The sequence below is a fragment of the Periophthalmus magnuspinnatus genome, chromosome 17 (genome assembly GCF_009829125.3).
Source record: "Periophthalmus magnuspinnatus isolate fPerMag1 chromosome 17, fPerMag1.2.pri, whole genome shotgun sequence".
In the NCBI taxonomy this organism is placed as follows: Eukaryota; Metazoa; Chordata; class Actinopteri; order Gobiiformes; family Gobiidae; genus Periophthalmus; species Periophthalmus magnuspinnatus.
Window position 1 is genome coordinate 12,293,199 of NC_047142.1, and position 25,817 is coordinate 12,319,015.

Sequence of the window (25,817 nt, forward strand, 5' to 3'; positions counted from 1 at the left end):
CTGCCCTGCTTTTTCAGTATAAATTAATGCTCAAATGAGTATCTAGTCTCGAAAGTAGTTCTATTATCAATCTGTTTTTTGATACTTTTGACAACCCTACCACCTGAGCCACTGTCGCCCTAAGCACTTCTACTGTGCTGACTTAACCTTTGTCCAATGGAAAATCCCTTAGCAATTAGTCCCGCTTCTTAAACACCCAGTGAATACAATACATCAATAACAGATCACAAACTCACTCACTGATGGCCCCTCTGTCACAGCTGTTGTAAACTGTAACTACCCACACATGCATTCAATAAGAGTTCATTTAGTTCAGCCAAAGACAGAAAACAGGCATGTGTAATAATTTACTCTGTATGGATGCATATTAAAGAGGGGGTATTTTAATTCTATGGGGAATTAACTGAAAACAAATAACATATTTAGATCACCATGTTACCTTTTATTGTTTTGAAAATGCTATATTGAACAAAAACAATGTATTAGCATATTTTCAGAGGTTCCACACTGAGAGTCACCCGTCTCTTTGCTTCCCGTGCTAAGTCACTCCCTCTTCAATAAAACTACTGCATCAAGTCTGTACACAACAACTTGACATATTTATGGAGAATTGTTGTGTGGGAGCATGGGTGACGTAGGTTGTGGGCTGAGCATTGGACAGAATCTTACAGCAATCCATAAAGAGGGTTTGAATAGGGCGTGTGAGAGTTCGCTAAAATACTCAAACATGTATGGATGACATCTAAAGCCTGTTCCCATTTTGATGAGGGAACAACGATATAACATGGAAGAAAGCTCCAAAAAGTCAATTTTGCATAATACCCCCTCTTTAAACAAGTAAAAATGAGATATTTTGTATAATATTTCGGTGGTCCAAACACAGTCTAATGGGAGAATGGGGGAATAATCAGTAAATAACAGAACAGATAATTATTAGGGCTGTTGCAGTAACTGCGATATTGCAATACTGTGATAATGATCAACCAAACCACAGTAACCACATTCTGCATTTTAACGAAACCCTGCTAATTTCCACAGCACATTACTGTGAATGTCATAACATTGCGCACTGCAGTATAAACGTCTTTGCATCATGCTAAAGTTAGTCCATCCCCTGCTCTGAACTCAGCTCTAGAGATAACTGTGTGAAACGCGGGGGCTGTACTTTCATGATCGCTGTTCTAAATATAGCCGTTCTGTGCCTGAAATAGCGCCTCTCCTTCTTCATATTCATGAATGAGAGGACAGAGAGGGTGCGCGGAGAGCCCGGTTTCTACCTGATGTTCTATATTTAGCCCCACGACGCCTGCAGAGCCGGGAAGGGCTATTTTTAGCAGCGCACAGAGCCAACACGGCCAGAACAAGCAAACATAAAGCTGATAGAGAGAACAGTAAATAGTCTGCAACTCAAGACCAAAAAATCAATGGGGAATGTCTGACTGTACAGTAGCGCTCTGAGGGCACATTACAGTGTATTAGCAATCATCATTTGACTATATTACTGGGTTTATGTTCATAATGTCTCCAACTGCCCAACATTCATAAAGACTAGATGGCTGAAGTGTCTCGCCAAAGGACACAACTATGGAACATTGATTTCAATATTAAGGAGTAGACTGGATATTCAATACTGATACTGATAAAAACACTCTATTTGGACAATAGAATGTGATTTTCATCATTACATGGTAATTTTCTTTTACTATGTGGCCTTATATCTGTAATCCTGTCGTTTTCCAGGTAGGTTCCTTAGTGGTCCATGGGTGTACACTAGTCTATGTGTCTTATACTTGTTCTGATACAGCTCAAGAGCATTCTAAAGCTGTTCAGGAAAGGTTCACTTCTGTCCTGTGAATGTGTGTACAGGTATACAATGTGCACTATTACTGGTTTATTTAAACATGTTGATCTGTGAGGACACAGAAATGTCCAACCACTTACATACATAAAATCCTTTAAATACATTTTATATTATGCTATTTTATGACCTGTTCTAATGTTGTTTCCTCATCAAAAACATACTCGGAGATGTGTTTTGTTTAATACATAAGCCCTGCATATTTAGGCTGAGTTCTCGTCTCAAACCGAAAACACTCACTTCCACCTTGTGATGTCATGTGGTGATACAGTGCTCCACTGTGTTTTAAACGCCATACACCTTCATTACAATCATTTGGATCATTACAACTGCCAATCTTTACTGAACAAAATGTGAAAGCTAGCTGTTAACTTGAAAACTACAGCTTCATGACATCACAAGGTGGAACAGAGCATTTTGAGCTTTGCAGATGTAGACAGCCCAGTAATACAGGGTTACTCAAACATGTGTGAATGAAACAAAACAACTCGGGGTATGTTTTTTTTTTTTAGGAGGAAACAGCATTCTAACATGACTTAAAGCTCTATTTTGCCTAATATAGGACTTTTACATGAGACTCTGAACCTTTGATATCGCACTATATTTAATGGCTTTATCACAGTAGCCATAAATACACTGTACACTCATGTTCCCAGCACTAGCCTCAGAGCAGAGCTGTTCTGTTATGCTCCTTCACTTCTCAAATGTGTTTTACCTTGTCAGCACTCAGCCCCTTCTCCACCCGCCCCCTCCAGATGCACTCTCAAGTGTCACATGAATGAAGCGCTCCCTGTTATGTAATAGCAGTCAGGCATCTCACCAATGTCTGAGAAAGGAGAAAGAAAAGAGGAGGAGGAGAGAAAGAAAAGAGGGGGAGGAGGGAGAGGAGAGGCTAATGAATGAGATGTTTACATTTTGTTCAAACACTCTACTGCTTGCCTGGCAAATCCAGAATGATATCTCTCTACATCTGGTCTGGTCTCACGATTGTCCCATCGTTTTTTTTTTCTCAGTGACACATGCGAAAGAAGCTCATTGATCACATATGATTTACAGACAAAATGACATTTGTCTCATCTCAGATTAATAGAGTTTATTGCTTCGCTGATTCTATAGAAATAAGCCATGTTTTTCAGTCCCTTATATGATATTTGATATTTGATATTTTTTCATGTTTTTTCCCGCAGCCATATTTGTTTTAATATAGATAGACTGAATTACTCAAACATGCATGAGTATTAGCATATTTTGTCCATTTCCAGGCATAGAGCTTAAAGTGCATATGACAAATTTGAGCACTTTTTCACTAAAACATAGTAAACATAATTATATAAAATTTTCGTGCAAAATTATAAACGTCTGGTGAAGTTTATCATTTCTAAGTTGCACAATAGTTATCATTAGAGCAATACAAATAAATGACAACACATTAATTTTGCTAAATGAAGGTTTAAACTGTCAGAAAGAGTTGCATTGTTCCTGAGTTTTGGATGGCGTTTTCTGTGTTGATGACATAGAGAGAGGGATTCTTTTTAGAACTGCTACTTCCTGTATTTTTGTACTTTTATTCTTAACTTTTTTACCACAAACTGTCACTTAACTGATGTAAAACTATGATAAATATTAGGGATGCACCAATTCAGCTTTTTCAATTTCAACACCGATGTCAATATTTTGGCTTTAAGTATCTGGTGATACCTAATATTAGTCATTACCAGGGCAGACTGAGAAGAGCATTTATTTCTTTTAAACACAAACAGCATAAGGTAAAAAAAAATAAAAATCATCATATCATGAGACGTTTCGGGCCAACAGTGGACGGTAAATCATCTTATTATACCAGTTTATGTATTAAAATGGGATGTTAGAGGTCGATATCCAATCCACAAATATGTTCAATATCAGCGCCGATATCCGACACCAGCATTGTATCGGTGCATCCCTAATAAATATTAAGCATGGAGACTATCCTAATAAAACAAGTAATAATTACAAAAACATAAAAAACCTGTCACTTGCACTTTAAAGATGATCTCACGCTCTCATTAGCTGTTGCTGTTTTTCTGACATTCTTCATTGATTCCTCAGCAGCAGTAGCGTGCCTGTGGAGGATAATGAAGGGTTTTCCTTGTGAGCTCCCCCTCCTCACCTAAACTATTCTTAGAGCCACAGCAGCCGCCGCAGCAGCTAGCATTAATACTCAGGGCTAAAATTAAACCTTCAGTCAAGACAGCGGGCTCATTTCAATACTGTCACGTTCACTGGCAGCCTGCTTCACTGTGGGGAATCCAATGCCACAGATTCCTATCCTAATAGACATGTGTGAGCTTATCTGGAAGTCTCAAGAGACAGAGGGCATTTTAATGGTTTACTAAAAAGATGTTAGAAATACAATCATTCAAACCATCACAGTAAAATGAGAAATAACAAAAGCAAAGAGTGGAGACTTTGAGGAATTTTCTTGCTAATCAGATCATATTTTTGCAATGAATCAGAAATGGATAATGTGTGCTTTGATTAAACCTAGAATGGGCAGAAATATCATCTTTTGTTGTCAGATACTTAAAGCTATAGTATTGCAATCGGTATCAGAACTGAATAGCTGGATCAGTGCATCTCAGTGAATCTTAGAGAGACAAGGCTGACATATGTGATACAGGAAGTAGAAAGCAAATATAGTTTATCCTGGTTAGATTCAAGCTTCTTTTAAACTTCTTTGCTGCTTGTGATAATCTTTCATTTTTGGGCCCAACATGAAACAAAACAAACAAAAGTAAAATTATTTTTGTTGAAAATAGCATCAGAAAGTGGTGTCATTTTTCAAAATTCTTAAAGTCAATACTCTTTGTAGAACCAATTTCTAACAATTAATGATAAGGTTCAGCGTTTGTGGTTCATAAATTTGGAGATTTCTTTCAAAAACAGTAAATCTCCCATAGGCCCCTGCCCTCCATCTGAAATTATGACATCACCAAATACAACAGTAACACAACCTATCCTCCATTTGCTTGTTACTTTGCAGCTTTGTCATCAACATTCCCTGGGGGTATAATGCTAACTAAAGGCACTGCTCTGTCTCTGGCTTTGTACAACTTTAATCTGAGCTATATTTTAACACAATCTGACCAGAAAGTGCTGACTTGGTTTGAACTATAACAGGTGAGCTGATTTGTGCTGTTAAACAAGTCTCTCACACATAAAATTACAGTCACAAGCTAGCTAGCATTAGCCAGCAGTTCTTTAGTTAGTTGCTTTTGCATTTTTTGTTAAAAATCAAAATCCTAAATGGGACCATGAATGCTTGTATTGATCACAGGCTCCTGAAAATGTGTTGTTTATTCTTGAGTTTTCAGTTATCTTGACTGCCTCTGCTAATGGTAACTGCTAAACATTCCTCCATAGACATACCTGAAGAACACCCCCAGCATGATGTCACTGCAAAGTATTAATCGTCCCCTGCTCTCCATCTGAAATCATAACATCATCAAATACTACAACACTAACACAGCCTATCCTCCGTTTGCTATTGAACACCAAACCTTACATATGTGCTTCTTGTGTCATTCCCTGGTGCAGTTTCGATGTGGAGAATGGTCTCTCGGTGGGACGCAGCCCCCTGGACGCTCAGGCTTCCCCCGGTTCAGGTCTGGTCATCCAGGCCAACTTCCCCCACAGCCAGCGCCGCGAGTCATTCCTGTACCGCTCCGACTCCGACTTTGACCTGTCCCCCAAGGTCCCGTCCAGGAACTCATCTGGGGCCAGCGACCTGTGAGTGCCACACACTTACAACATACAGACCTAAAGTGCACTAATATTAGGAATCATGTTGGTAACTTTGTGTAGTTGACGACTAACTTGAATAGTTTTCCAGAAATTATTCATGGTCTAAACCAGGACAAAACCAGGACAAAACCAGGACAAAACCAGGACAAAACCAGGACAAAACCAGGACAAAACCAGGACAAAACCAGGACTAAACCAGGACTAAACCAGGACTAAACCAGGACTAAATCAGGACAAACCCAGGACCAAACCAGGATAAAATCAGAACCAAGCCAGGACAAAACCAGCACAAAATTTTGACTAAATTAGATTCAAACCAGTACTAGTAATGAGTCATATAAAGGCCACAGAAGATCTCATTCTCATTGGCTGATTAAAATCCAGATTAAAGTCCATTTTACTTCCATGTTGCAAAGTCCTGGTTGGCTCATTTTGTGTTACATTAGCACTAATTAATACAAAAATAAGTATGAAAAAAAATAATACAAATGCACCCAAAATATTATTCAAAGAGGTTTGATTTCTTGTGCCATAAATAAAATATGATCTTTTCACAACAGCATCATCCTTAGTGACAATCCAATTGTATGTTCATATTTTTGATATTTTGAGAAGTCAAAATAAAGTCAATTTAGCTCATATTTGCTAAAAATGGCAATACAACTGGTAAAGGACAGTAAAACGTATTATAAATGTAAGAGCCACATGTCTAAACTATAGAACCTAATGTAAAGTTAGTTATTATGTGTTTTTGAAGGGAGGAAAGCTTGAAGCACTGGGAGGTCAACTGGTTGTCATCTCGGTGAGAAGTAGATCTAGAGCCCTCTGATAATGATAAGTATCCTCCCCTCCCACTCCCCCCATCGCTCCCCCCTGTCCCCTGACCTCTGACCTCTGTATGCTGTGACCACCGGAGTGGGGGGTCGGGTCAGCATGGGTCACTTCCCTATAATGTTTTGATAACACTTTGCCAGAAAAGTAGCGTTAAAACATTGGAGTGGTTTGAATAACATGGGAAGAGTGGCACAGTTTGTAAGAGTGCACCCTATTCATGGGTTTCAGGGTGATGAAAATTGATCACCATTGCCATAGCAATTAATAATTCAATAAAAAATATTCCATCTTTTGAATGGTGAAAAGTCCTCAAAATGGAATCTATGGAAAGGATACTGAAACCCACGAATTCATCTGAGTGAAACTGCAGCTTACATGACCCAGTCCAGATGTATTAAAATGGCATCTGGTGTAAAAATCACCATGAAAGTAGGTAGAGCTGTGTAAAAATTCCTTGAATCAAAATTCAAAGATATTTAAGGATTATTACTAGAAAAATTCTTACAAATACAACTTTTTTTTTATGAATTTACTGACTTTCCGACTAAGGATCTAATCATATCATGTGGACAGTACCCTGGCTCTTGCCACACTGATATGTGTAGCACCAGGGGAGTCGATGGGGGGGGGACAAAGGGGTCTCTTGTCTCGGGCTCCAGGATCTTAGGGGCCCAGAATTGGACCCTCTTCCTATTAAATTATATTAAAGTGGGGACCATGTGAGGCTTCTTGCCCCAGGCCTCCAAATGTCTGTCGACTGGGCTGTGTAGCACTCTGAACTCTGAGTTCTACACATTTATCTATCTGGAACGGCTCTCGCTGAAAGCTATCATTGGAACCATTTGGTGCTGGTTTCTGCCCAAACCACAACGCTGCTCTGGTCCTTGAGTTAGAATAGAAGAACTGGACAAAGGTGTATTGTGTCCAGCAGTCTGCACCCTGAACCCTCAAAGTGTGCATGCTCCCTAAGGGGAACTGACCTAAGGAAGCCCCCCTGTCTGCTCCTGTCAGTACAGCCCAGTCACCTGTCAGCCCCTGTCAGCTCCTGTCAGCTCCTGTCAGCCCCTGTCAGCCCCTGTCAGCCCCTGTCAGCCCCTGTCAGCCCCTGTCAGCTCCTGCCAGCCCCTTCTCTTCTGCTCCAGAACAGTTGGGCACTCTGCATGAGCCCTGTCCTAAACTGTGTCCAACAGAAGTGACTGAGTACTATTGGGCTGGTTACATCTTTTTGCATCATAGATATGTCATGTTTGCGTTTTCACAATGATTACGCCCACATTTGAGGCACATCTATGTCCATATAAATTGAAGGTAAACTATGTAACTTTTATGGTCGAGGGTGGGCCGCCTGCTTGTATCTATGGTCATGTTATTGCTTTGTCTAAAATGTTTCGCAGGGTGGCATTAAGCTTCTTACTTCAACCTTCTCTGTACACTTTCTGTCACAATTGTAACCATAGATCAATGCTTATCACCTTGTTAGGTTTAAATGACTGCAATCTCTTTCTAACAAAAGATATGTTAATACAAAAAGAGGAAATTGTAAACATGTTAATCGTTTTCTATCAGCTGATGGACCCAGAAAAGACATCACACTTAACAACTCTATAGAGACAAGCACATGGCAAACCCTTAACCTGGAAACTAACATAGTGTTTGTTTAAAATGTCTTTACTGACAATAATCTGTAGGTAAGAATACACAAATTAATATCAGGATGCGAAAATTATACTCAGACACAACTCAAACAATCTAATATGTAAAATGCATGTAACTTGCTGAAATCACTCAAATGTAAATAATTATTAAACTTGTTTTAACTTGGGCAGATGGTAATTTCCAAATGAAGTATAATTTTGCTCACTCTCTTTTTAATGTCTTGTGTGTTGCAGACATACAGAGGACATGATTGTAACACCATTTGCACAGGTGAGTCTCTGTCAGTTAGATCATCATCTATATATTTCTCTCCAAGATGCTCCCATATACTGTAGGAGTTATTTGGAAATCCCTGTTTACAATCACAATGTGTCATATTCAGTTGATATTGAAAGCATTGGTATTTATTTTTTAAGAGGTGGTATTTTACTTCTATGGGGTATTATCTGCTAACATATAACATATCACCATGTTACTTTTTATTGTTTTGAAAATGTTATATTACCCCAAAACTAAGTATTAACATATTTTATAAAAATTTTCTTTCGTTTTTGATGCTCTGAGCCTTCCTTCCCTTTAAAGTGCTTTCATTACACAATCAGCGTTCATCTTGATGTCAGGCTGGGGTCCCTGTGTGTGAGCTTTAGTGATGTGGCATTTGTGAGCAAATCAACTCTTTTGAATGTTTGGATAGCAATATATTTTGGTCTATAAATTGTTATATTTGGACGATTTACTGACCAATGTTGGCTGAAAATGTCTCATAATATTAAACTTGTATTTTTTTCAAAGATGTTCAGTAGTTATTTTAAATGATGAGTAACAGTTACAAACACAGTTGGATAATTTTTACCATATGCAGTATATGTTTAGAAAATAAATTCTATTTTGAGTCTCTGCTCTTCTATCGGTTGATGTTTACAGCCAAAGTATGGACATCACTATCAGAACAAGAAAAGATGGTTTGGGGTATCAGTAATCCAGATTAAATTGCTCTGATTTGGAGACACAATATACATTTATTTCATATTTCTAGATCAATCTATCATCAGAATTACATTAATATTTGGATTATTTCAGAACATTTAAAAATCTTAGTGTTAAATTGTCTTTCTTTCTTTGCATAGATCTTGGCCAGTCTGCGGACAGTCCGGAGTAACTTTGCCGTCATCACTGGACAGCAGGAACGCACAGCCAGCAAGTAGGGCTCACATAAAGGGTCACTCACAGAAGGGTTTGAATCCTACTCTTGACATAAACATAATTGGTTGAGCAGTCAGATCCACTGACCCACAAGTTGGCGGTGTGATTCCAGCTCCCACATATGAATTTTGTAATTGTGTCCTTGAGCAAGACACTTAACCCTCCTTACCCATTCAGTGTGAATGTAAAGTGTTTTGAGTGCCTTCAAGGTGAAAAAGCACTATATAAAAATGTAAAAATGTTTACCATTTTATACATGCACAAAGGGTCACTGACAGTAGGGCTGACTGAGGCTGACATACATGAATAAGACTGTTGTTGTTTGGACAGGACAAGATCCTCCGGGAGCAACCCTCCGTCCATGTGCAAAACCAGCCTCGCAGGTTAGTAGTAAAATTTCAAGATTGATTTTGATACTAAGAAATAGATACTAAAAAATAGATAAAGACTTGATACTCAATACCAATTCTGATACCTCGATGATAATAAAAAAACACTTTATTTAGACAATAAAAGGCGATTTTCAACATTAAATCTTAAGTACTTTTTTATACTCCCATGTGGCCTTATATCTGTGTAATCCTTCAGTTGTTCAGGTAGGTTTCATAGTGGTCCATTGGCGTATACTAATCTAAGTGGTCTTATACTAGTTCTCGTACAACTCGAGAGTAGGGTTGTTCCGATACCGATAGTGGTATTGGCAAAAGCTCCTATAGGGCACATTTTTCATTGATCAGTATTGGCAAGTTTGACCCTAACTGGTATCCTTGAGTACACTAAGGCCAAGTATCGGTATCTGATCGAATTTCAAAAAATCTTACTGGAGCAACAGTACTCAATATCATTCTAAATGTCACAGTAGTAGTTTAGTATTGATTTCAGTGCTAGTTTTAGTGTCCATTGATATCAGATTTTGATACTTTTGATGAGCCTATTACACATGTTATAATGTTTCAGCTGATTAATGTATTTGCTTTTCCCTGTCCAGAGGAGCCTCACCAACAGCTGGCCATAGAGACACTGGACGAGCTCGACTGGTGCCTGGAGCAGTTGGAGACGCTGAAGACACGACACTCCGTCAGTGAGATGGCCTCCACAAAGGTACGGCCAAAAGCAAAGTGACACCTGCACCCACACGCAGAGCTGTTTTTAGCTCCCAGCCTCACACTGCGCTGAAAACAAAGGACCAAATCATCACAAGTACTTATTTATATGCATCATTTTCACACAAGGAAATTAGAAGGATTCAGGAAACAGTGTGTATATGCAGGAATAAATGTATGTGTAGAGGTGGAAGAGATTACTATTATTACACAACTCTACAACTGTCTCTGACTTAGCATTGCACATAAAAAGCCTTTTGCAATGATAAGTACTTTAATTGGGATTGCTAATCGTGTTTAAATTTTGTAAAATACTATCTTAAAAATATAATTTGTGAGCTCCTTGTAACCTTGGAGATGTTTGTCTTGGCCTGGAATGTCCCATTGTCTGGCATTAATCTGGTGGCACACTGGATTTGGAACTGCCAATCTAGCTGTTAACATGAAAACTACCACTTCATGAAATCACAAAGTGGAACAGAGTATTTTGAGCTTTGGAGATGTGGACAGACTAATAATAAAGGGTTACTCAAACATGTGTGAAAGAAATAAAACACAACTCCAGGTCTGTTTTGGAGGATGTAACAACATTATAACATGGTTTAAAGCTCACAAGAGTCAATTTTGTGTAACATGTGACCTTTACCTCTATGTATATCATCACCAAAATTATAAAACTAGAAAAGACTTGGCAAACATCTTAAACATAATCATCATGTTAACTGTGTTTTAGAGAAATGAGTAGTCTAACCTGTCATATGCACTTTAAGCGTTTGGCCCATTCATGCATTTAACCCATCTCTATTCACGAAGCCCGCCACTACACAGCATGAATGGAGCAGTCACGTGATCACCCCCATACCACCCACCCCCACCCCCCTCCAACTCATGTGCAAGGGAATGTGAATGAGAACGTATAGATAAAACGTCGACCCCCTCCCAGATATCTCCAGGCTCCTCCACTGTACCACCGGCCCGCCCACTCACAGTACACGTGCCTGCCACTGTGATACTATGGATGCCCCCAGATTGTGGTGGTACAGTATACTGCCCAGATACTACACACAAACACACGTGCTCTGAACAGACTCCCGCCCATCACCACCACATCAGCTGCAGGTTAGTCAATGGAGGAAACTTAGATGGTGCCGTGGAGGGCTTTGTGGATAGGTGCATAAATAAAATGATGGACAAAGCGTTTTTCAAAAGTATCGTAAATCAAATACTAATCAATACTAAAATTTGGTATCATTTGAGTATCAATCATATAAATATCAATCCTATAAAAGTCACATTCACAGGACAGAAATGACCCATTCCCAAATAGCTTTCTAATGATCTTGAGCTGTATCAGAACAAGTATAAGACACATAGACTAGTATACACAACTGAGGGATCACACAGATATAAGGCCACATGGTAATATAAAAGAAAGTACTATTATTTAATGTTGAAAATCACATTCTGTTGTCTGTTGTAAATAAAGAGTGTTTTTATCATCATCATGCTATTAGAATTGGTATTGAGTATCGAGTCTTTTTTTTAGCATTGAAATCAAGTTTCTGTTTTATTTTAGTTTATTACCTATTATAAAGTTGTCTAAATTGAATCACAATGCTTGTCAGGAAAATCCAAATGAGGCACTTTCCCCAAATCATTATACCACCATATCTGCATTACTCAAGGGTTGAAGTGGACAAAAGGCATGTCAATCAGCAGGACTAATTGATTGGCAAAAGCTGGCAAAATTATTATGCATCTCTATGTATCTGGCTCTAACTGCACTCACAAGACTAGACCTAAACAACTATTTAGGCAGAAAAAAGTACTTGGAAACAATGTATTTGTATAAGGAAAGTTAAGTTGTGAATCATGAGTTAAATTTGGCTTTTTAGATATAAATTCCAAAAAAATACCAAATTTCTGCTAACCCGCTCACTCGCTTCTCCTTTCTGCTTTGGCCCATATAAATCTAATCTAAATACACTTATTAATGAAAAAAATCTGTACCAAACCGGGACTAAAGCTGGACTAAAGCAGGACTGAACCAAACCCGATATACTGCTGCAAAGACCTCCAAGAACACTTTGTACCCATAACTCCGTGGTCATCTGGAGAATCCCATTGATCTCCATTCACATGTGTAAACCACAAAAGAATTAAGGGGACAGTCTGTTCCTGTTCAAATATGGATCCATTTGACTCAAAACGAAATCAACCATGACTGCAAAGGACTGCGAGTACTTACTAGAAGAAGCCCTCTACCGCAGTATAGTGTTGTCACGATGCTAAAATTTCAAACTCGATTTCAATACTAAAGGATAGACTTACTAGACTTAATGCTCGTACTGATGATAATAAAAACACTCTTATCTAGACAATAGAATGTGATTTCCAGCATTAAATCATAGTACCTTCTCTTATATTACCATGTGGCCTTATATCTGTGTGATCCCTCAGTCGTCCAGGGACTGCTCTGTTCCTGTACTAGTCTATGTGACTTATACTTGTTGTGATACACCTCAAGATTGTGTAGTATCAAAACTAGATGCTCATTTGAACAAGTAACAATACTAAAAAAGTCATATTCACATGACAGAAATGAATCTTTCCTGAATATCTTTAGAATGATCTTGAACTGTATCAAAAAAGTATAAGACAGATAGACTAGTATACACACATGAACCACTATGGAACCTACTGGACGACTGAGTGATTACACAGATATAAGGCCACACGGTAATATAAAAGAAAGTGCTACCATTTAATGTTGAAAATCACATTCTATTGTCTAAAGAATGAGTGTTTTTTAATCATCCTTAGTATCAAAATCGAGCTTGAAATGTTTGTACTATGACAACACTAGAGGCAACAAACATTACAATACATTCATAAACAACCATAGGATCCTATATGTATTAAAATGTGTAGTATAACCAAAAGCACATACAAAATCATAAGTGTACTTAAGCTACTGCATTCAATACTACTATATGACTCTATTCATTGTGTGACTTTTCTGTTACAATCACTCTGAGATCTTGCATCATTTTGGGTCATTCTCATCTTGTCATATTCATAGTAACTGTAGACATATTTATAGCCGTGGTACATCATGTGCTCCTTTATTTTTGGCTCTTTGAATGACCCCCCTCTCCTCCGCCTCCCCCGCTTCTTTCCCCTCTCTTCTACCTCCACCCTTTCCTCCCCATTCATCTCTTACCCCTTTCTCTGCCTTCATCTCATCTTGAAAACTCGGTGCACATGGTCAGCCTCACAACCTCCACGAGGCCCCTCCCACTCCAGGCTGCTCCCGTCCAATCAGCACGCCCGGTGTCCCCCCTGCTCGTGCCGCTGCGGGTCCCGCCATTGGCTGCTATTCTTAGACATTTTGGGCAAAGGGGGCGGGGAGTAGCGTATACCGCGTTCTACTGTGTTTACACATATTAGTGAATGAGGAGGGATAGACCGGGGATGTCTGTTGTCTCCGTAGCTCCTCAGTGCTTCCAGATTGGTCTTCCATTGCGGATTTTCATTTTAAATTTGAGTATTTTGGATTTGCAATTTTGCTTTAGATAACAAAATCACATCTTTTTTGAAATCCAGATATTTTTTAAAATTTTGTTTTCAATGCCCGACCCTGTGCTGCGATGCCAGAAGTGAAACGTTATATTTGCGTGTCTTGGATGTTCATTCAGGTAAGGGAAAAGGGAGCCGGCGTCTGTTCAAAGCTAAACATGTGAAAATCTGATTTGTACAGTGGTAATCTAATCATGTCCAGACGGAATTGCTCATTAGTGCAGTCGGACATGCATTTTTTGGGTGGTTATTGAGGATTCACACACAAGCCGGGTGGTTACTGGGGCAACGGGCTGAGAGAGAGGGGAGAGAGCCGGAGGAGATGTTTACAGGAATTGTTCAGTTGCACATGTTTTAATTTAGAATATATGGAGCCCAGCAGTGATCACCCATCCCGCGGTTTCCAGAAAGAAATTTCTCGTCAATTTTTCTCATAAACATTCTGAAAAAAATGTATATTAAAAGTTTGAAAGCTCAGGATTAATCACCTCTGTTACAACTACTGACCATAAGACTTATAAAGACACATTTATTTAAAATCTGTTTCTGAAACTTTATAAACCTTGAAGCTATTAAAAGATTTAGCAAATTCTCACATTTTAGAGGAGCTTTTTGGACTTAAAACAACCGCGTTATTGATATTAGTTAGCACATAGCTCGTTAGCCTCCACAATGGCTTTAAATTTTAGGAAAGTCAATGGTCAAAATGAATGGAAAATTTACTTCCGGATCCTGAGTAGGTGGTCACTGTTTAGTCCCATTTATTGCAGCTATTTGGGGGGAAATAGACAAGAAAATAATAATGACAGAATGGAGAGAACTTGTTTGACAGACGATTGACGCTGACAGTAGATTTGTGCAGAGGTGGGTTGTACTCGGTTACATTTACTCAAGTACCTTTTTGAAGAGATTGTACTTTTCTAGCAGCATACATCTACTCCTACGTGAGTAATATTTTTATTGAAATAGCAGTACTCTTACTTGAATAATGCCTTGGTTACCCTTCCCACTGTGAGTAAGTCTACAAGTGACAAAAGCTTTATGTTGACAATATGAAATGATTTGAACATGTGTTTCCTGCTCTTTCAGATATGATTCAGTTTTTCTCATTTTTGTGTCTATCCTTTGAAAATACCAGATTTTTATTTCATGTTACATTCACTTCAAATTATAAATCAGATGTTACATCTAGACATTTTTACTTACAATTATTCTTACTTGACTAGTACTTTTCCCAAATACTTGAGTAATTTGTTGGACAACTACTTTGCACTTTTACTTGAGTATTACTATTTTCAAGAACCGTTACTCTTACTTAGTACAATTTTTGGCTACTCTATTACCTATGGATTTGTGCACAGTAGACAGTGGATCATCATTCACACATGAACTCACAAATGCTACTAAACATTCAATTCATTCATCAGTTTGTGCTCAAGTTATAATGTTGTTGCGTCCTCAAAAACATATTGGCAGTCGTGGTTTGTTTCATTCACACATGTTGAGTAATCTTGCATTATTAGGTTGCCCACATTTCCAAAGCTCAAAATGCTCTGTTCCACCTTGTAATATCATAAGCTGCTAGTTTTCAAGTTAACAGCTATTTTCAATTCATTTAACTGTTTTATTCTAAAAAAAACCCCCAAAACTCTACAGTAACCTTAAGTTGTTGCCTTTAGTTTCAACTTTTGTTCAATAGTGACGGTGTAGTAGTGATGGTGCAATGATGGTGTAGTGACGTGTCTTGTGGGCTGCTTTACGTGGTTGTTCCAGACAGTAGGTGAGGCATACACCCCTATTGTCTAACACGAGGGTGGGCAAACTTTTTGACACATGGGCCACAATGAGTTCTAACATTTGACAGAGGGGCCAGGAAATATATATATATATGTATATATTACATTAGAGATTTGGCAAAGCATGAATATGCAAGGCTCATTGTGCAAATTGTTGCCAAATGCATTAATTAAATTAATAATTATTTTATTAAATTTCAGTTAAATAAACACAGCAGAAAAACTTTGAACAAGGTTTTACCCTTACCTATTTCAGTATAATTTGGTCACGTTTGGTGAGCTGGATTATTGGCCGTAGTTTGCCCATGTCTCATCTAACGCCTTCTCCAGGCCTGCATCCCATGTGTGTGATAAGGTGTACGCTCTCTCATCACCATTTATGTTTCCTGGACCTTGGATGACCAGGGTCATCTGTGCTGAAAGCAACGAATTCCACTGCTGGATCAGAGAGGCCATTGAGATCCGCAAGCAAGGTTCAAGGAATATGCATCTCCTACTGTCTGGCAAAACCAAGTAAAGCAGCCTACAAGATATGCCACTACACCATCACTACACCATCACCACTACACCGTCACTACACCATCACTACTACACCGTCACTACACCATCACTACTACACCATCACTACACCATCACTACTACACCATCACTACTACACCATCACTACTACACCATCACTACACCATCACTACACCATCACTACACCATCACTACACCATCACTACTATACCATCACTACACCATCACGTGATGCTTGTGAGGAAGGCTGTAGCAAGTGAAACATGTAAAGCAGGAAAACAAACTCTCCTGTCTGACTTACAGAATTGCCAATTCTAAGTTTAAAACTGAAGGCTGAGTGAACATTTACCAAATACCTAGTTCAATAATCAATTAGTTGCAGTTAATTGATGAACTTGTTTAAGTCGTACCTTAAGTCCAGCTGAAAGTTATGTGCTTGTGTGTGTGCAGTTCAAGAGGATGCTGAATCGAGAACTCACTCAGCTGTCAGAGACCAGCCGCTCCGGAAACCAGGTGTCCGAGTTCATTTCCAGCACATTCCTCGGTATGCACATGACCACTTCACTAACCTTTTCTGCTTAAATATGTTTGGAATACATCTAAAGTGTTATTGATGTGATTATGTTATCTGACCCACAGAAAAGCAACATGACATGGATATCATGTCCCCTCCGGCCAAAGACAAGGACAAGAAGAAGAGGCCCATGTCGCAGATCAGTGGAGTGAAAAAGACCACACAAAGCCCCAACATTGCTGCCTCCACCATCCCACGCTTTGGGGTCGCACCCTGCCATGAGGGCCAGCTGGCTAAGGTACTACGCATTTAATTTTCACTTATCTTTATTTATACAGGGAGAACTCAATGAGAGGACCAGACTGTCTTTTTCATGAGCGTCCTGTTACAACACAGGCAGTGTTGGGAAGTAACTAAACACATGTACTGAAAATACATATTTAAAATACTAATTTGGAGTACCTGAAAGAGTACTCATTTTCATTTGATGTTCAGAATGCAGTCACTTTCCTAAATTAAGGAATACATGATGGTACTTTATTATATTATTTTGGCTTTGAACTGCACGGTCTTAGTGAGAAAAAAAGAGAACACAGCTCTTGCCGTGTGTGCATTTGTGATTTTCCGTCTCTGATTAGACATAAATTAATGCACAACTTAAATAAAGCTGTTTGTAATTATATGTCACGTTTTTTCATTATAATATAAAGCAACGCGGTGTAAAAGTATTCAGAGTATTCAGAGTACAGTACTCTGATTGGACCATGTAATGAATAGTCATTCTTGGACTTTTGTTTGAATACAAAACTTACATAAGGAACTCTTAATATGGATTTTTATGATACTCTAGTGATAAACATTTATAATCACAGCTGTGCCTGTTTTTAATGCTTAAAATGGATTTATACAGTTATTTTTGTTTTGTTTGTTTTTGTTTGTATTGTTCTGTATTTTAACAGGGCGCTCATGAAAGAGAGTCTGGTACTCTCATTGGGCTCTCTCTGTAGAAATAAAGAGTATTAGTATTAGAATTAACATGTGGAAATCGTTAACTCAGTAGTAGCAGGACTTGCAGTGCCATCTAGGTCTGAGGAGATTAATGCATTTGTGTGTCCTGTGTGTAAACAGGAGCTGGAGGACATTAACAGATGGGGCATAGACATCTTTAAAGTATCTGAGTACTCGGGATCCCGCCCTCTTACGGTTACTATGTACACTATCTTCCAGGTAAAAACACTACATCCACAAGATAAGCAAGGCTCTGGTTCTGGAATTAAATTTTCCATAATTTTTTTTCATAGATTTTTGAAAACTTCAAATATTAAGAGTTAAAAGGCATCATGGAGGCTAACCAGCTAATGTCCATAACACCATTGTTTTAAGTCCAAACAGCACGTTTTAAATGCAAGATTTGGCAAAATGCTTTAATAACTTAGCGCTTTATAAAGTTTCATAAACAGATTTTAAATTAAATTATGGGTCTTGTGGTCATTAATTACCACATAGCTGATTAGCCCTGAGCAGCCTTTCTTTGGAATAGTGTACGTTAATGTTGGTGACTGTATCTCCCTGTGCTGTTGTAGGAGCGCGACCTGCTCAAATCCTTTAAGATCCCAGCAGACACCTTCATCACCTTCATGATGACGTTAGAGGAGCACTATCACGCAGATGTGGCCTACCACAACAACATCCATGCAGCAGATGTGGTGCAGTCGACACACGTGCTGCTGTCCACGCCCGCGCTCGAGGTACACAACTCATTCACACTAGTGATGGGACTTTCTGTTCAGACTGTTTTTTGTTTTATTTTTTACTATTTATTCATGTGACAGATCTACAAACCGATCAAATAGAGAAATAACCAAGGTCCAGATTTGTATAAAATGGTTCAAGCCGGTTTACCCTTTGAAATGATGCATCATCTTGCACTACCTTAATAATTTAAAAACTAACTGTTATTATGATGCCAAATGCGTTTTTCTGCACACAAAGCACTCAGTTCTTTCGCCTGCTCTGCTTCTAAGCTGATTCTTGTTGGTTCAGCATTAATCAGTATAAAAATCTATATAAATTAGAAAGAAAAAGTAAAAAATTAAATCAGGTTCCAACTGTTTCCAACCACTTCCAACCAAGTTAAGGAAGCGTTCAAAAGAGTCAACCGGTTCATGAACGTCATATCACTAATATCATATCACATATGACATATCACACTGTTCACTCACAACAAATCCGCCATAGTTGCAGCCTCTGTAATTTCCAGTAGTTGGTGACATCACAAAAGACTGCCCTGATTACAGCCAGGTGTTTCTTTTTACAAACACCTGGATACCTCAGGGGTCAATCCTGGGACCCCTGTTGTTCAGGCTCTACATGCTGCCTTTAGGCCAATTAACTCACAGCAATAATGTGTCCTACCACAACTATGCACATGGCAGGAGAAGTTGATTTCCCATCAGTCCAGGACCTGGAGAATTGAATATACTCAATACTGCACATTAGAATTGGCCATTCAAATCTGACTATGCTTACACACAAGGAGGTTTAAATAGGAGCTTAGAAGGACAGCTTGGAGACAAGCTGACTGAGATAAAATGTGCATAGCAGACTGCTTCTCTGAGAAGAGTCACCAAGGAAACTGATAATGCTAAAGAAGGACAAATTCTGTAAGAGTTGGATGATGCCATGACCACAGAGAAATGTCAACAATGAACTAGAGGTGTCCTTGCTAAGATTATGCAGGGGATATAAAATTCCACAACAACCTCCAGTCTCTTTGTCTAAAACCTTCAAATCAGGCTAGAAATCTAGGGGTAATAATGGACTCAGACTTGAACTTAAACAGCCACACCAAATCAATAACATCTGCAGCTTTTTACCATCTAAAAACATCAAAGGCATACTGTCTAAATCTTGGACTTAGAGAAACATATCCATGTGTTTGTCTCCAGTAGGTTAGATCGCCGTAACAGCCTGCTCGTAAGTGTTTATGTGACTTTCTATTGTGTTTCTGTCCCTCAGGCTGTGTTCACTGACCTGGAGATCCTGGCGGCGCTGTTTGCCAGTGCCATTCACGACGTGGATCATCCTGGAGTCTCCAATCAGTTCCTCATCAACACCAGTGAGTTCTCATGGCCTCTCCTGCTTTGTGTGTTGTGTTTCTATTGATAATTTTTAGCTGATACCATCAACATCCCTTGGGGATGTGATGCTAACTGTAGGCACTGCTCTTTCTAAGGCTCTGTTAGAATTTGATCTGAATCTGACCATTAAAAAACTGACTTAGCTGGAACTACAACAGGTGCACTGATTTGTGTTCTTCAAACATAAAGATATAGCCACAAGTTAGCTAGCATTAGCCAACAGGTTTTTAGTTAGTCCCTCTCACCTTTATGTTGAATATCAAACACCTAAAACAGGACCATGAACACTCGTATTCATCATAGGCTCCTGAAAATGTGTCATTTAAATCAATTTTTCAGCCTATCTTAAAACTTATTTGACAGTAGTTGCATTTCCATCATCTTATTTTTAATGTGCATTTTGAAGATTTGCAGTGTGGTGTAATAGGAGGTGAAAATGCCAAATATCCCATTTAGATCCCTTCATTTTATAAAATTAATTATATTACAGTTTAAAGAACCTGCTAACTTTCAGACATGAACCAAATGTGTAGAGCAAGCAGGTAATTAACAGAGAAAGTGCATCTCTGGCCAAGACAAACCAAACAGACTGTGCGCCCTCTGTAGGATGTGTGGGGGTGTGATAAGATGATTTACAGAACTATATTGGCAAAAAAAACAAAAAACAAAAACACCTCGTAATACTTTTCAAAGCTGCAGTTACAAATCACATTGGATAATTTTTACTATACACTGCATTTCTAATTTATATGTAAAAATGCAGATTAAACTCACTAATTTAGTCTGTCTTTATATAACTACATTGGTACCTTGTACTTTTACTGCATAAATAATTATTTTAGCATGAACTCGTGCAGTTGTAGTTTTGTGAGTGCAGTTTGGGTCAGAGATATGTAATAGTTTTGATTGCTTTTGCCGCATCTGCTTTTTAGTCGACTAATTGATCTGCAGAACTAAGACTTTCTTTAGTCGAGCAGAAAAGTGTAATATTGTTTTGTTTCAGACTCTGAGCTGGCTCTGATGTACAATGACTCGTCGGTGCTGGAGAATCATCACTTGGCTGTGGGCTTCAAACTCCTTCAGGAGGACAACTGTGACATCTTCCAGAACCTCAGCAAAAAGCAAAGGCAGTCGCTGCGCAAAATGGTTATAGACATGGTAAGAGACATTGTTATACTACACAAAGTATTTTTAATATGACAGTTATAATAAAGTAATTTAGTGCATTCTTTTGTTCTACTGCTTAGTTCATACTGTTCTTTAAAGAGGGGGTATTATGGAAAATGTACTTTTTGGAGATTTCTATCATGTTATAATGTTGTTCCCTCATCAAAAACAGGCCTGAAGAGGAATTAGACATCATCCATGCATATTTGAGTAATGTAGCGATCTCTGCCAGGCCCTATTTGAAATCCTTACAGTTAGCTGTAAGATATAAATATGTTACGTGTTAGCAATTAATATCCCATAGAAGTGTAATACCCCATCTTTAACATACCAGTATGGCTGTAAGTTGAATTTATGAATAACTAAATACTAATTCTCGCTATTACTATACAAAGACAACATTTCTCTTGTTTTCTGTGTCCAGGTGCTGGCCACAGACATGTCCAAACACATGAACCTTCTGGCTGACCTCAAAACCATGGTAGAGACCAAGAAAGTGACCAGTCTGGGAGTTTTACTGCTGGACAACTACTCCGACCGCATACAGGTGTGTCATGGGTTTTCATTTATCTGTATGTATACAACTCAATGATAACATTGTACTTAACCATGAAATATCCAAAAGGTATATTCACAAATGTTGAACCTGATCATTTGTATTTGTGACTAGTCACAAGTCGGTAATGTATTGCAAACAAAAAATTGTATTTAAACAATATTCATTTTAGCTTCCCCCCTTTGTTATTATGGGACACTACAGACAAAACTCATTGTTTGTTTGGTCTCTTAGCATACAAGCGTTCAACAAAACCATCCACTCTGAACCAAAAGATGTTTTAGTATTTCATTTTATCAACATCTATAGATTATATGGGGCAGTGTAACTTCAGAGGCCGTTTTCTCAAAATGCATTTTTCTCCCCATAGGGACATGAGGATCACCCTTAAAGTAGCACTTACGTACACCACACTTTACATCTTGTACTTAATAATATTTTGCCGAAATTCACATAAAGATTTTTGATATCTAATTCCAAGTCTGATTTATTATAGTCTTAACTCCAAAAAATGAGGCAAAATTAGAACTTTTAGCAAATTTTCTGTCAGTTCTAGTTTACTCAAATATTAAATAAGATCCAAAATCCCCTCTGTATATTTTTTTTTGTATCTAATATGTCAATAAAAAAGTACGAAATGTAAACCTGACCACTTTCATGTTTCTGTTTGAATGTCCTAAAAAATGACTTTTTTTTTTACACATAAAATGTCTTATTTTTATATGAAAACATTACATGATGACAAACTTTTTTCCTTACGTTTGTGTGAGTAAACTGCAGGAGAAGTTTCAAATTGAGATCTGTAAATGCAATATTTTTTCCAATATTATTGGCCTATAGAATGTTGTGATGTGATCTCAAACACAGTGATTGGTTTGTTAGGTGCTGCAGAACATGGTGCACTGTGCTGACCTCAGTAACCCCACCAAACCCCTGGAGCTGTACAGACAGTGGACCGACCGCATCATGGTAGAATTCTTCACTCAGGGCGACCGCGAGAGGGACAAGGGCATGGAGGTCAGCCCCATGTGTGACAAGCACAACGCCTCCATCGAAAAGAACCAGGTACGAAGTACAACAACAAACATATGGATCAGACAATAGAATATGATTTTCAGCATTAAATCATAGTACTTTCTTTTATATTCCCATGTGGCCTTATATCTGTGTAATCGTCCAGTAGGTTCCATAGTGGTTCATGGGTGTATACTAGTCTATGTGGTCATTTCTGTCCTGTGAATGTGACTTTTTTTAGTATCAAGACCTGCGCAAATGAGTATCCTGTGGCAATTTTGACTCGTGAGAATATTTATGTATTTTGAAACCTAAATCAGCTAATCACACCAGAAATAAATAGAGATATGTGTAGGAGGTGTACCATCTGAGAGCTTTAGACTATTTAAAGATTCTTATATTTAACTCTTATTGCAAACAAATAATGTAATGTCTTTCTATCAGAGGTGGGTTGAGTAGCTAAAAATTTTACTCAGGTAAGAGTAAAGCTACTTTAAAATAATATTTTAATAGTATAGTATTTGGGAAAAGTACTACTCAAGTGAGAGTAGCTGTTGGGACATAACATCTGATGTATTATTTGAAGTTAATGTAATTTGAAAGACAATGCAAGAAGTAATGCACAAAATCTTGTATTTTCTCACAAAAATGAGACAAACCAAATTGTACCCAAAGGAGCAGTGCAAGAAACACAAATGTTCAATTCATTTCATTTTGTTGACATAAAGCAAAGAAGAGGAACAATTTTTACTCAAGTAAGAATTCTGTTACTGCAATAAAAATATCACTCAAGTAGGAGTAAAAGTATGCTGCTACAAGAGTACTCTGAAGTACACCTTCTCATTAAGTTTTAATTAATTAATTCAATTAATTGAATGAAAGGGGTTGTCCAAAATTTTAACTGGTAATGTAAATGTAACTGAGTACTACCCACCTCTGCCATACTCCTAGAACTGCTGTCAAACTTAAGTGAGGCTGCAAACAGTAGTCCACATAGCCATCTCTCCCTTGTTTGTGCCCTTAGGTGGGCTTCATCGACTACATCGTGCACCCGCTGTGGGAGACGTGGGCCGACCTCGTGCATCCCGACGCCCAGGAGATCCTTGACACGCTGGAAGACAACAGGGAATGGTACCAGAGCATGATCCCACACAGCCCCTCACCCCATCCCGACTGTCCAGAAGGGGGCGCCGCTTCCGTATCCACTTCCTCTGTGCCAAGCTCCTCTGCTCCCAACATTTCTGCAGATAAATTCCAGTTCGAACTCACCCTGGAAGAGGAGGGGGAATCGGACAGCGAAAGCCCGACGGAGGAGCAGGAAATTGGGGATGGGTCGCGGACAGGGACCCTCAAAAGATCCGGGGATGGGAGGACGTTTTCTTTAGACCAGACAGAGAAAGAAACCGTTTCGGGTTTGTTTAAAATCGGAACATAGCACCAGTTTTTTGGCGTTGATTTTAGTTCCATTTTTGAACTGTTTTGGATAAGGAGGAATTCTGGAGGCTGTTGCACTGGAGAGAGACTGATCCGGAGTTCCCGCCAAACTGCGTTGCCCATTTTAGACTTTTTTGTGGAGGAGTTTTACAATCCAATATGGCCGTCTTCCTGTTCCAGAAAGTCAGTGACACTTGGAAACTTCCGGGACGTTTTAGTCTTTTAAATTTTTTGTTTATTTAAGACCACTGAAGGAGAAGGTGGAGCTATGCAGGAGTTGTTTATGTAGCAAATGTATTATTACCGATATCCTTTAACTTAACACAATGAACTGACAGGTGGTACACAATTTTACTAAGGATTTTTGCTCATTTTTAAATGAAAATTTCTCAATGGCTTTGGTTCAAATTCCACATTTATTACATCTTAAATTGGTTTCGAAACTGCCACATAATGTTTTAAAGGGCCTACTTTGCACTATTTTTTTTAAATCTCTGTTTTAATGTTGTTTCATCATCAAAAACATACCTGGAGTTGTGGTTTTTTTTATTCATTCACACATGTTAAACACAAAAATCCTACATATTTAGGCTGAGTTCTTCTCTGAAACTGAAAACGCTTGTGATGTCATTAAGTGGTCTGGAAGTGCTCCATTGTGTTTTTAAAATCCACACACCTTCACTAGAATGATTTTGTTCATTTCAGCACTGGATTTGCATAACTTTGAAACAGCTATTGTTTTAGCCTCATTGAAACTGCTTCACTCCCGGGTGCACCAGCAGATTTTTATAGACAATCTCAACTGTACAAAAGTAAAACAAAATTTCCAAAATAAAAGCAACAATTTAAGGTTATTCTAGAGTAAAGCAGTTCAAAGGAGACTAAAAATACCTGTTAACTTTGAAATGGACACTGAATGACATCACAATGTAGAACAGAGCATTTTGAGCTTTGGGGATGCAGACAGTCTAATAAACCAGGATAACTCAAAACATGTGTGAAAAATAACACAACTCTGGGTATGTTTTTGATGAGGTAACAGCATTATAACATGGTTTAAAGCTAATGTGTCCGTTTTGTGTAATATAGGACCTTTAATCATTTTGTAATAGAAATACATTTATATTCATCTACAAATGATCTTTTTTAATAGACCAAAGGCTTTGAAGTAAAACAGCAACAAAGCAGAGATATAAAAATCCATTAAGCTGTGGGGCGCCATCTGGTGTTGTTCATAGGTATTTTCAGCACTGTAGGACAAAGCTGAGATGTTTTGCTTATACGTAATTTTATTTTTATTTAACTCACTCCAACTTTACGGCACCCTTTTATCAGTTTGCCTTAGCACTTTAGTTATGTTTTCGTTTCATTTTATGCCAGCTCTTTTATTGCAAAGGGCTTGAGATAAACTACGGACACAATGGAGGCTATAGACTGAAAAACGCGGTTAGAGACTGGCCGCTAGTACTACCAGCAAAAAACAACACTACTTTACAGGTTACATCTTCCAAAGTCTGAGCACTGCATTACGCTGCGATTTTTCTATCCCATGAGACACAAGCGGTCACCATGGGAGCGACTGTACCGAAAACCAAACCAGGCCGTGGATGTCCATGCCAAATTTTGAGCGGCGATGGTTCAATATTTCCGCCGGGGACACT

The 25,817-nt window shown here is 38.5% G+C and overlaps 1 protein-coding gene across 3 annotated transcripts in view; it reads left to right on the forward strand.

Annotated features, from left to right (window-relative positions):
* The window catches only part of pde4ca (phosphodiesterase 4C, cAMP-specific a), a 96,959-nt gene extending 71,717 nt beyond the window's left edge, over nt 1–25,242 (forward strand). For 2 of the 3 annotated variants that reach the window (XM_055228363.1, XM_033981821.2), the window contains 15 exons: nt 5,435–5,626; nt 6,399–6,443; nt 8,365–8,401; nt 9,259–9,332; nt 9,665–9,717; nt 10,323–10,435; nt 16,782–16,875; nt 16,971–17,143; nt 17,974–18,072; nt 18,429–18,593; nt 19,864–19,963; nt 20,989–21,143; nt 21,577–21,699; nt 22,591–22,773; nt 23,747–24,618. In XM_055228363.1, coding sequence (XP_055084338.1) covers nt 5,435–5,626; nt 6,399–6,443; nt 8,365–8,401; nt 9,259–9,332; nt 9,665–9,717; nt 10,323–10,435; nt 16,782–16,875; nt 16,971–17,143; nt 17,974–18,072; nt 18,429–18,593; nt 19,864–19,963; nt 20,989–21,143; nt 21,577–21,699; nt 22,591–22,773; nt 23,747–24,157 — 2,017 coding nt within the window. In that variant the 3' untranslated portion in view covers nt 24,158–24,618. Of the gene's footprint in view, nt 1–5,434; nt 5,627–6,398; nt 6,444–8,364; nt 8,402–9,258; nt 9,333–9,664; nt 9,718–10,322; nt 10,436–16,781; nt 16,876–16,970; nt 17,144–17,973; nt 18,073–18,428; nt 18,594–19,863; nt 19,964–20,988; nt 21,144–21,576; nt 21,700–22,590; nt 22,774–23,746 lie in introns of all 3 variants that reach the window. The other variant, XM_055228364.1, reaches the window with a different exon arrangement.
* Nucleotides 25,243–25,817: the final 575 nt, after the last annotated feature.